General features: G+C 60.3%; 3 protein-coding genes across 3 annotated transcripts in view; 1 reads left to right on the forward strand and 2 right to left on the reverse strand.

Moving 5' to 3' along the window:
• The window catches only part of TNK2 (tyrosine kinase non receptor 2), a 119,927-nt gene that overhangs the window by 7,666 nt on the left and 100,804 nt on the right, over nucleotides 1-11,457 (forward strand). The window lies entirely within an intron of this gene.
• LOC134732862 (uncharacterized) lies at nucleotides 4,367-9,957 on the reverse strand (the record flags this gene model as incomplete). The annotated part of the gene is given in 7 exon segments (XM_063619974.1): nucleotides 4,367-4,507; nucleotides 4,607-5,284; nucleotides 5,388-5,585; nucleotides 5,679-5,754; nucleotides 8,580-9,375; nucleotides 9,416-9,850; nucleotides 9,897-9,957. Coding segments are annotated over 7 exon segments (2,385 nt in total), but the record flags the coding sequence as incomplete, so codon positions are not given.
• The window catches only part of LOC134733244 (serine/threonine-protein phosphatase 4 regulatory subunit 2-like), a 1,641-nt gene continuing 358 nt past the window's right edge, over nucleotides 10,175-11,457 (reverse strand). Inside the window, exons 2-4 of the mRNA XM_063622285.1 lie at nucleotides 11,061-11,186; nucleotides 10,316-10,399; nucleotides 10,175-10,268 (exon numbers count right to left, since the gene is read on the reverse strand). Of these exons, the coding sequence (XP_063478355.1) occupies nucleotides 10,242-10,268; nucleotides 10,316-10,399; nucleotides 11,061-11,186 (237 nt within the window). The 3' untranslated portion in view covers nucleotides 10,175-10,241. The remainder of the gene's footprint in view (nucleotides 10,269-10,315; nucleotides 10,400-11,060; nucleotides 11,187-11,457) is intronic.

An 11,457-nucleotide genomic window follows, 5' to 3' on the forward strand; every position in this document is an offset into this window, starting at 1 on the left:
CACGAACATAAAAGAGATAACGATTTGAAAACAAAACATGTATTCATTTACTTTGGCTGCAGTTTTCTTGACGGCTGAATTTCATGAGAAGGGATTGTTCAGGGAGGGTCGTGGGGCTGAAGACCTGGAGAGGAGCTGGTGCTACCGCTGTTCAAATCTGAGGGTGTTGGAGATGGAGCCTTGGGGAGCAACAGGTGCTGCCTTTTAAGTCTGAGAGTCATTGCGCTGGACGTCCAGGGAGGAGCCGGTGCTGCCGCTGATGTCTTAGGTTGAGGAGCTGAAGACAAATGAAGGAGCCGGTGTGGCTGTTGTGTGAGGGTCGTGGAGCTGGAGATCCAGGTGGGAGAGGTGTTCTAGCTCGGGGAGTAGCTGATGTTCTACCGTGAGGTCCCTGCAGCTGCAGACCTGGAGAGGCATTGATGTTGTAGATTGAGGGCCATGTAGCTGGAGACCCGGTGAGGAGCTGATGTTCCAGTTTGAGTATCTTGCAGCTGCAGATGTGGAGAGGAGCCGATGTTCCGGTTTGAGGATCTTGCAGCCGCAGACCCGGGGAGGAGCTGATGTTCTGGTTTGAGGGTCTTTGCAGCCGCAGAACGGGGGAGGAGCCGTTGTTCCGGTTTGAGGGTCCCGCAACCGTGGACCCGGGGAGAAGCTGATGTTCCGGTTTCAGAGTATTGCAGCCGCGGAGCCGTGGAGGAGCTGATGTTCCAGTTTGAGGGTCTTGCAGCTGCGACCCGGGAAGGAGCTGATGTTCTGGTTTGGGCATCTTGCAGCCGCAGACCCAGGGAGGAGCTGATGTTCCAGTTTAAGGGTCTTGCAGCCACAGACCCGGGGAGGAGCTGATGTTCCGGTTTAAGGGTCTTGCAGGCGCAGACCTGTGGAGGCGCGGATGTTCCTGTTTGAGGGTCTTGCAGCCGCAGACCTGTGGAGGCGCGGATGTTCCTGTTTGAGGGTTTTGCAGCCGCAGACCCGGGGAGGAGCCGATGTTCTAGACTGAGGGTCGTGCAGACGCGGACCCGGAGAGGAGCCGATGTTGTAGTTTCAGGATCTTGCAGCTGCAGACCCTAAGAGGAGCCGGTGTTCCAGTTTGAGGTTCGTGCAGCCAGAAACCCGGGGAGGAGCCGATGTTCCAGTTTGAGGTTCGTGCAGCCACAGACCTAGGGAGGAGCTGATGTTCCAGTTTGAGGGTCGTGTAACCGCAGACCCCGGGAAGAGCTGATGTTCCAGTTTGAGGGTCGTGCAGCCACATTCCCGGAGAGGAGCTGATGATCCAGTTTGAGGGTCGTGCAACCGCAGACACGGGGAAGAGCTGATGTTCCAGTTTGAGGGTCATACAGCCGCAGACCCTGGGAGGAGCCGATGTTCCAGTTTGAGGGTCATGCAGTGGCAGACCCGGGGAGGCACTGATGTTCCGGTTTGAGGGTCGTGCAGCCGCAGACCCACGGAGGAGCTAATGTTCCCGTTTGGGGGTCTTGAAGCCGCAGACCTGGGAAGGAGCTGATGTTCCCGTTTGGGAGTATTGCAGCCGCAGACCCGGGGAGGAGCTGATGTTCCGGTTTGGGGGTCTTGCAGCCACAGACCTGGGGAGCAGCTGATGTTCCGCTTTGGGGGTCTTGCAGCCGCAGACCCGGGGAGGAGCTGATGTTCCGGTTTGGGGGTCTTGCAGCCGCAGACCCGGGTAGGAGCTGATGTTCCGGTTTGAGGGTGGTGCAGCCATGGACCCCAGGAGGATCTGATGTTCCGGTTTCTGGGTCTTGCAGCCGCGGATCCAGGGAGGAGCTCATGTTCCGGTTTGAGGATGGTGCAGCCACGTACCGGTGGAGGAGCTGATATTCCGGTTTGAGGGTCTTGCATCTGCGGAGCCGGGGAGGAGCTGATGTTCCCGTTTTGGTGTATTGCAGCCGCAGACCTGGGGAGGAGCTGATGTTCTGCTTTGAGGTTCTCGCAGCTGCAGACCAGGGAGGAGCTGATATTCGGGTTTCAAGGTCTTACAGACACGTGAAGGAGCTGATGTTCCAGTTGGACGGTCCTGCAGCCATGGACCTGGGGAGGAGCTGATGTTCCGGTTTCAGAGTCTTGCAGCTGCGGACCCGGGGAGGAGCTGATGTTCTGGTTTGAGGATCTTGAAGCCGCGGACCCGGGGAGGAGCTGATGTTCCGGTTTGAGGGTCTTGCAGCCACAGACCCTTGGAGGAGCTGATGTTCTGGTTTCAGGGTATTGCAGCTGCGGACCCGGGGAGGAGCTGATGTTCTGGTTTGAGGGTCTTGAAGCCACGGACCCGGGCAGGAGCTGATGTTCCTGTTTGAGGGTCTTGCAGCCACAGACCCTTGGAGGAGCTGATGTTCCGGTTTCAGGGTATTGCAGCCGCAGACCTGGGGAGGAGCTGATGTTCTGGTTTGAGGGTCTTGCAGACGCAGACTCGGAGGAGCTGATGTTCCGGTTTGGGGGTCTTGCATCCGCAGTCCCGGGGAGGAGCTGATGTTCTGGTTTGGGGGTCTTGTAGCCACGGACCCGGGGAGGAGCCGATGTTCCGGTTTGAGGGTGGTGCAATCGCGGACCCGGGGAGGAGCTGATGTTCCAGTTTGGGGGTCTTGCAGCCGCAGACCTGGGGAGCAGCTGATGTTCCGCTTTGGGGGTCTTGCAGCCGCAGACCCGGGGAGGAGCTGATGTTCCAGTTTTGGGGTCTTGCAGCCGCAGACCCGGGTAAGAGCTGATGTTCCGGTTTGAGGGTGGTGCAGCCATGGACCCCAGGAGGAGCTGATGTTCCGGTTTCTGGGTCTTGCAGCCGCGGATCCAGGGAGGAGCTCATGTTCCAGTTTGAGGATGGTGCAGCCGCGCACCGGTGGAGGAGCTGATATTCCGGTTTGAGGGTCTTGCATCTGCGGACCCAGGGAGGAGCTGAAGTTCCGGTTTGAGGGTCTTGCAGCCGCAGACCCGGGGAGGAGCTGATGTTCTGGATTGGGGGTCTTGCAGCCGCAGACCCGGGGAGGAGCTGATGTTCCCGTTTTGGAGTATTGCAGCCGCAGACCTGGGGAGGAGCTGATCTTCTGCTGTGAGGGTCTCGCAGCTGCAGACCAAGGAGGAGCTGATATTCGGGTTTGAAGGTCTTACAGACCCGTGAAGGAGCTGATGTTCCAGTTGGACGGTCCTGCAGCCATGGACCTGGGGAGGAGCTGATGTTCCGGTTTCAGGGTCTTGCAGCTGCGGACCCGGGGAGGAGCTGATGTTCTGGTTTGAGGGTCTTGAAGCCGCGGACCCGTGGAGGAGCTGATGTTCCGGTTTGAGGGTCTTGCAGCCACAGACCCGGGGAGGAGCTGATGTTCCGGTTTCAGGGTATTTCAGCCGCAGACCCGGGGAGGAGCTGATGTTCTGGTTTGAGGGTCTTGCAGCCGCAGACCCGGGAAGGAGCTGATGTTCTGGTTTGAGGGTCTTGCAGCCGCAGACCCGGGGAGGAGCTGATGTTCTGGTTTGGGGGTCTTGCATCCGCAGTCCCGGGGAGGAGCTGAGATTCTGGTTTGGGGGTCTTGCAGCCACGGACCCGGGAAGGAGCCGATGTTCCGGTTTGAGGGTGGTGCAATCGCGGACCTGGGGAGGAGCTGATGTTCCGGTTTGAGGGTCTTGCAGCCGCGGACCTGGGGAGGAGCTGATGTTCCAGTTTCAGGGTCTTGCAGCCGCGGACCTGGGGAGGAGCTGATGTTCCGGTTTGAGGGTCTTGCAGCTGCGGACCCGGGGAGGACCTGATGTTCCGGTTTGACGGTCTTGCAGCTGCAAACCCAGGGAGGAGCTGATGTTCCGGTTTGAGGATCTTGCAGCCGCGGACCAGGGAGGAGATGATGTTCCGGTTTCAGGGTCTTGCAGCCGCAGACCTGTGGAGGAGCTGATGTTCCAGTTTGAGGGTCGTGCAGCCGCAGACCTGGGGAGGAGCTGATGTTCTGGTTTGAGGGTCTTGCATCCGCAGACCAGCGGAGGAGCTGATGTTCCAGTTTGAGGGTCGTGCAGCCGCAGACCCGGGTAAGAACTGATATTCCGGCATGGGGGTCTTGCAGTCGCGGACCCGGGGAGGAGCTGATGTTCCGGTGTGAGGGTCTTGCAGCCGCAGACCTGGGGAGGAGCTGATGTTCCGGTTTGTGGCTCTTGCAGCTGCAGACCCGGGAAAGAGCTGATGTTCTGGATTGAGGGTCTTGTAGCCGCAGACTTGGGGAAGTGCTGATGTCCAGATTGAGGCTGTTGCAACCACAGACCCGGCGAGGAGCTGATGTTCCAGTTTGAGGCTCATGTAGCTGCAGACCGGGGGAAGAGCTAATGTTCCGATTTGAGGGTCGTTCCGCTGCAGACCACGGGAGGAGCTGATGTTCCAGTTTGAGGGTCATGCAGCGCAGACCCAGGGAGGCGCTGATGTTCCAATTTGAGGGTCGTGCAGCCGCAGACCTGTGGAGGAACTGAGGTTCCGGTTTGAGGGTCTTGCGGCCGCAGACCCAGGCAGGAGCTGATGTTCCGGTTTCAGGGTCTTGCAGGCGCAGACACGGGGAGGAGCTGATATTCCAGTTTGAGGGTCTTGTGGCCGCAGACCCGGGGAGGAGGTGATGTTCCGGTTTGAGGGTCTTGCAGCCGCAGACCCGGGGAGGCACTGGTTTTCCAATTTGAGGGTCCTGCAGCCACAGACCCGGGGAGGAGCTGGTTTTCCGGTTTTGGGGTTTTGCAGCAGCCGACCAGGGGAGGAGCCGATGTTCCAGTTTGAGGGTCGTGTAGCTACAGAGCCGGTGAGGAGCTGATGTTCCCTTTGAGGGTCGTGCATCTGCAGACCCGGGGAGGAGCTGATGTTCCGGTTTGGGGGTCTTGTAGCCGCGGACCCGGGTAAGAACTGATATTCCGGCGTGGGGGTCTTGCAGTCGCGGACCCGGGGAGATGTTGATGTTCCGGTTTGAGGGTGGTGCAGCCGCAGACCCGGGGAAGAGCTGATGTTCCCGTTTGGGGGTCTTGCAGCCGCGGACCCGGGGAGGAGCCGATGTTGTAGTTTGAGGATCTTGCAGCCACAGACCCTGAGAGGCGCCAGTGTTCCAGTTTGAGGTTCATGCAGCTGAAATCCCAGGGTGGAACCGATGTTCCATTTTGAGGGTCGTACAGCTGCAGACCCGGGGAAGAGCTGATGTTCCAGTTTCAGGGTCGTGTAGCTGCAGACCTGGGGAAGAGCTGATGTTCCAGTTTCAGGGTCGTTCAGCCGCATACCAGGGGAGGAGCTGATGTTCCAGTCTGAGGGTTGTGCAGCGGCAGACCCGGGGAGGCGCTGATGTTCCAATTTGAGGGTCGTGCAGCCGCAGACCCGGAGAGGAGCTGATGTTCTGGTTTGAGAGTCTTGCAGCCGCGGAGTCGTGCAGGAGCAGATGTACCGGTTTGAGGGTCTTGCAGCCGCGACTCAGGAAGGAGCTGATGTTCCGGTTTGAGGGTTTTGCAGCCGCGGACCCGGGGACGAGGTGATGTTCCTGTTTGGGGGTCTTGCAGCTGCGGACCCGGGGAGGAGCTGATGTTCCGCTTTGGGCGCCTTGCAGCCCGAGACCAGGGAAGAGCTGATGTTCAGGTTTGAGGGTCTTACAGACCCGAGGAGGTGCTGATGTTCCGGTTTGAGGGTCTTGCAGCCGCAGACCCATGGAGGAGCTGATGTTCCGGTTGGACGGTCCTACAGCCGCGGACACGGGCAGGAGCTCATGTTCCGGTTTGGGCGTCTTGTAGCCTTGGACCCTGGGAGGAGCTGATGTTCTGGTTGGAGGGTCTTACAGCCGCAGACCCGTGGAGGAGCTGATGTTGCGGTTTGAGGGTTTTTTTGTTTTGTTTGTTTAGAAATAATTTAATTCAACTTCCTTTCTTTTACATATGAAAAGATTCAAGTTTATGCAAGGCCACACAGATAATGTTTAGAATCCAGAACAACAATTGGGTTTTCTGCTTTCCAGGATCTTTAGCTCATCTTTCTTTCTTTCTACTTATGTATAATGCAGGAGCTGGCAAGTAGAGCTCTTTTAACTCTGTTTTGTTGTCGCTGGGTTGGTTGGTTGGTCTGTTGTATTTTTCATATGTTTCGCCATGTTGGCCAGGCTGGTCTCGAACTCCTAGCCTGAAGTGATCAACCCGCCTCGGCCTCCCAGAGCGCCGGGACTACAGGCGTGAGCCACCACGTCCAGCTCCCACATTGCTTCTGGCCTCCGTAGTAGACCTCCCAGACGGGGCGGTCGGGCAGAGGCACTCCCCACATCCCAGACGGGGCAGCCGGGCAGAGGCGCTCCTCACTTCCCAGACGGGGCGGCCAGGCAGAGGCGCTCCTCACTTCCCAGACGGGGTGGCGGCCGGGCAGAGGCGCTCCTCACTTCCCAGACGATGGGTAGCTGGGCAGAGGCGCTCCTCACTTCCCAGACGATAGTTGGCCGGGCAGAGGTGCTCCTCACTTCCCAGATGGTAGGTGGCTGGGCAGAGGCGCTCCTCACTTCCCAGATGAGGCGGCCGGGCAGAGGCGCTCCTCACTTCTTCCCAGACGGGGCGGCCGGGCAGAGGCGCTCCTCACTTCTTCCCAGACTGGGTGGCCAGGCAGAGGCGCTCCTCACTTCCCAGACGGGGCGGCTGGGCAGAGATGCTCCTCACTTCCTAGACGGGGTGGCGGCCGGGCAGAGGCGCTCCTCTCTTCCCAGACGATGGGTGGCCGGGCAGAGGCGCTCCTCACTTCCCAGACGATGGGTGGCCGGGCAGAGGCGCTCCTCACTTCCCAGACGGGGCGGCCGGGCAGATGCGCTCCTCACTTCCCAGACGATGCGTGGCCGGGCAGAGGCGCTCCTCACTTCCCAGACGGGGCGGCCGGGCAGAAGCGCTCCTCACTTCTTCCCAGACGGGGCGGCCGGGCAGAGGCGCTCCTCACCTCCCAGACGGGGTGGCCGGGCAGAGGCGCTCCTCACCTCCCAGACAATGGGTGGCCGGGCAGAGGCGCTCCTCACTTCCCAGACGATGGGTGGCCGGGCAGAGGCGCTCCTCACTTCCCAGACGGGGCGGCCGGGCAGAGGCACTCCTCACTTCCCAGACGGGGTGGCCGGGCAGAGGCGCTCCTCACTTCCCAGACGATGGGTGGCCGGGCAGAGGCGCTCCTCACTTCCCAGAAGATGGATGGCCGGGCAGAGGCACTCCTCACTTCCCAGACGGGGCGGCCAGGCAGAGGCGCTCCTCACTTCCCAGACGATGGGTGGCCGGGCAGAGGCGCTCCTCACTTCCCAGACGGGGCGGCCGGGCAGAGGCGCTCCTCACTTCCCAGACGGGGCGGCCGGGCAGAGGCGCTCCTCACTTCCCAGATGGGGGGGCCGGGCAGAGGCGCTCCTCACTTTCCAGACGATGGGTGGCCGGACAGAGGCGCTCCTCACTTCCCAGACGGGGCGACCGGGCAGAGGCGCTCCTCACTTCCCAGACGGGGCGGCCGGGCAGAGTCGCTCCTCACTTCCCAGACCATGGGTGCCCGGGCAGAGGCGCTCCTCACTTCCCAGACAGGGCGGCCGGGCAGAGGCGCTCCTCCCTTCCCAGACGATGGGCAGCCGAGCAGAGGCGCTCCTCACTTCCCAGACGATGGGTGGCCTGGCAGAGGCGCTCCTCACTTCCCAGATGGGGCGGCCGGGCAGAGACGCTCCTCACTTCCCAGACGGGTTGGCGGCCGGGCGGAGGCGCTCCTCACTTCCGAGACGATGGGTGGCTGGGCAGAGGCGCTCCTCACTTCCCAGACAGGGTGGCCGGGCAGAGGCGCTCCTCATTTCCCAGACGATGGGCGGCCGGGCAGAGGCGCTCCTCACTTCCCGGACGATGGGTGGCAGGGCAGAGGCGCTCCTCACTTCCCAGACGATGGGTGGCCGGGCAGAGGCGCTCCTCACTTCCCAGACGGCGTGGCCGGGCAGAGGCGCTCCTCACTTCCCCGATGGGGCGCCCGGGCAGAGGTGCTCCTCACCCATCGTCTGGGAAGTGAGAAGTGCCTCTGCCCGGCCACCCATCATCTGGGAAGTGAGGAGCGCCTCTGCCCGGCCACCCATCGTCTGGGAAGTGAGGAGCGCCTCTGCCCGGCCGCCCATCGTCTGGGAAGTGAGGAGCGCCTCTGCCCGGCTGCCAACCCGTCTAGGAAGTGAGGAGCGTCTCTGCCCGGCCGCCCCGTCTGGGAAGTGAGGAGCGCCTCTGCCCGGCCGCCCCGTCTGGGAAGTGAGGAGCGCCTCTGCCCGGCCACCCATCGTCTGGGAAGTGAGGAGCGCCTCTGCCTGGCTGCCCCATCTGGGAAGAATTAAGGAGCGCCTCTGCCCGGCCACCCATCGTCTGGGAAGTGAGGAGCGCCTCTGCCCAGCCACCCATCGTCTGGGAAGTGAGGAGCGCCTCTGCCCGGCCGCCCCATCTGGGAAGTGAGGAGCGCCTCTGCCCGGCCACGCATCGTCTGGGAATTGAGCAGCGCCTCTGCCCGGCCACCCATGTTCTGGGAAATGAGCACCTCTGCCCGGCCGCCCTGTCTGGGAAGTGAGGAGCGCCTCTGCCCGGCCGCCCTGTCTGGGAAGTGAGGAGCACCTCTGCCTGGCAACCCATCGTCTGGGAAGTGAGGAGCGCCTCTGCCTGGCAACCCATCGTCTGGGAAGTGAGGAGCGCCTCTGCCTGGCCGCCCCATCTGGGAAGTGAGGAGCGCCTCTGCCTGGCCACCCATCCTCTGGGAAGTGAGGAGCGCCTCTGTCCGGCCGCCCCGTCTGGGAAGTGAGGAGCGCCTCTGCCGGGCCGCCCCGTCTGGGAAGTGAGGAGCGGTTTGAGGGTTTGCAGCCGTGGACCCAGGGAGGAGTTGATGTTCCGGTTTGAGGGTCTTGCAGCTGCAGACCCGGGGAGGCACTGATGTTCCAATTTGAGGGTCGTGCAGCCACAGACCTGGGGAGGAGCTGATGTTACAGTTTGAGAGTCGTGCAGCTGCAGACCCAGGAAGGAGCTGACGTTCGGTTTGAGTGTCGTGCAGCCTATGACCCGGGGAGGGGCTGATGTTCCGGTTTGAGGGTCCTGCAGCCGCATACCCCGGAAGGAGCTGATGTTCTGGTTTGGGGGTCTTGCAGCAGCGGACCAGGGGAGGAGCTGATGTTCTGGTTTGAGGGTGGTGCAGCCGCAGACCCGGCGAGTAGCTGATGTTCTGGTTTGAGGGTCGTGCAGCCGCAGACCCAGGGAGGAGCTGATGTTCCGGTTTGATGGTCGTGCAGCCGGAGACCCGGCGAGGAGCTGATGTTCTGGTTTGAGGGTCTTGCAGCTCCCGACCTGGGGAGGACCTGGTGTTGAGCTGATATTCCAGTTGCAGTTTGAGGGCCGGGGAGCTGATGTTCCAGTTTGAGGGCCGTGCAGGATGACCTGGCAGGGAGCTGATGTTCAAGTTTGAAGTCTGTGCAGCTGGTGACCCGGGGGGAGCTGATGTTCCAGTTGTAGGGCTGTGCAGCTGGAGTCCCGCGGTGGAGCTGATGTTGCAGTTTGAGGGCCGTGCAGCTGGAGACCCGGCAGGGAGCTGATGTTCCAATTTGAGGGCTGTGCAGCTGGAGACCTGGCATTGAGCTGATATTCCAGTTTGAGGACCGTGCACCTGGAGACTCAGCGGGGAGTTGATGTTCCAGTTTGAGGGCCGTGCAGCTGGATACCCGGTGGGGAGCTGATGTTCCTGTTTGACAGCTGTGCAGCTGGAGATCTGGTGGGGAGCTGATGTTCCAGTTTGAGGGCCATGCAGCCGGCGATCTGGTGGTAAGCCGATGTTCCTGTTTGAGGGCCGTTCAGCTGGAGACCCGTCGGGGAGCTGATGTTCCGGTTTGGGCGTCTTGCAGCCGCATACCTGGGGAGGAGCTGATGTTCCTGTTTTGGAGTATTGCAGCCGCAGATCCGGGGAGGAGCTGATGTTCCGGTTTTGGAGTATTGCAGCCGCAGTCCCGGGAAGGAGCTGATGTTTCAGTTGAGGGTCGTGCAGCCACTGACATGGGGAGGGGATGATGTTCCGGTTCGAGAGTCTTGCTGGCACAGACCCAGGAAGGAGGTGATTTTCCGGTTTGAGGGTTGTGCAGCAGCAGACCCACAGAGTAGCTGATGTTCCGGTTTGGGGGTCTCTTGCAGCCGCAGACCCGGGGAGCAGCTGATGTTCCGGTTTGGGTGTCTTGCCGCCGCGGACCCGGGGAGGAGCTGATGTTCCAGTTTGAGGGTCTCGCAGCCGCGGACCCGGCGAGGAACTAATTTTCCTATTTGAGGGTCTTGCAGCCGCAGACCTGGGGAGGAACTGATGTTCCGGTTTGAGGGTCTTGCAGCTGTAGACCTGGAGAGGAGCTGATGTTGAGATGATATTCCAGTTGCAGTTTGAGGGCCGGGGAGCTGATGTTCCAGTTTGATGGCCGTGCACCTGGAGACCCAGAGAGGAACATTTAACTGGAACATTTGCTCCCCGCAGTGCCTCCAGCTGCATCGCTCCCAAACTGGAACATCTGTTCCCACCCGGGTCTCCAGCTGCGCGGCCCTCAAACTGCAACATTGTCTACCCTCAAGTCTCCAGTTGCAAGGCCCTCAGAATTGAACATGAGCTCCCCACCGGGTCTCCAGCTTCACGGCCCTGAAACTGGAGCATCAGCTCCTTTCTAGGTCTCCAGCTGCATGGCCCTCAAATTGAAATATTAGCTCCCCACCGGGTCTCCAGCTTCACGGCCCGGAAACTGGAACTTCAGCTTCCCACCGGCTATCCAGCTGCATGGCCCTCAAACTGGAACATCAGCTCCCCGCCAGGTCTCCAGCTGCTGGGGGCTGACAAACCTTTCGTTGATTAAGTGGCCTGGGTGTCCCAGGCCCATTTATATTAGACCTCTCAGTATAGCTTGGTGCATTTCCAGGAAACATAACACCATTCATTCAATTTAAACTATTGGAATTGTTTTTCTCTGAAGAAGGATAATCACAGCTAACAACCATCACATTCTTTTCGACTCCTCGGAGAAGTTTGTCTGTTCCTGTATAGTTTCTCCTTGGATCTGTTAACAATTCACCTAGTCACTGAATAGTAAAAGGGATACCTTAAATCCAGTGACAATTTTCAGTATTCTTTCCTTCATTTCATCAAAGGGAATATATTCGACATTAGGGTTGGGAGGACCTCTTGCCTCAGGAGCTGAAGTTCTGAAATCATCCATCACTTTCTCCTGTTTGAAAATAAAATAGTCATTAAATTGGGACCACTGAATCTGTTTCTGCAGTCTTGGCTAGATGACAAAGAAACTGATCCAGGACAGGACAAGCTTTCCTTTTCCCCCTCTTCTCAAAATCTTCCAGCGCCTTCTGGAGCCCCTCGACGTCCATGGCTTCCCGGAGTCCCTCACGGCCTCCGCCTCCCTCCTCAGGTCTCTTGGGAACCGGGACGCCTCCCCCCACCCCCGACGTCCTCCCACTCCCTCGCACACACTCCAGCATGCA

The sequence above is a fragment of the Symphalangus syndactylus genome, chromosome 17 (assembly GCF_028878055.3).
Source record: "Symphalangus syndactylus isolate Jambi chromosome 17, NHGRI_mSymSyn1-v2.1_pri, whole genome shotgun sequence".
Classification (NCBI taxonomy): domain Eukaryota; kingdom Metazoa; phylum Chordata; class Mammalia; order Primates; family Hylobatidae; genus Symphalangus; species Symphalangus syndactylus.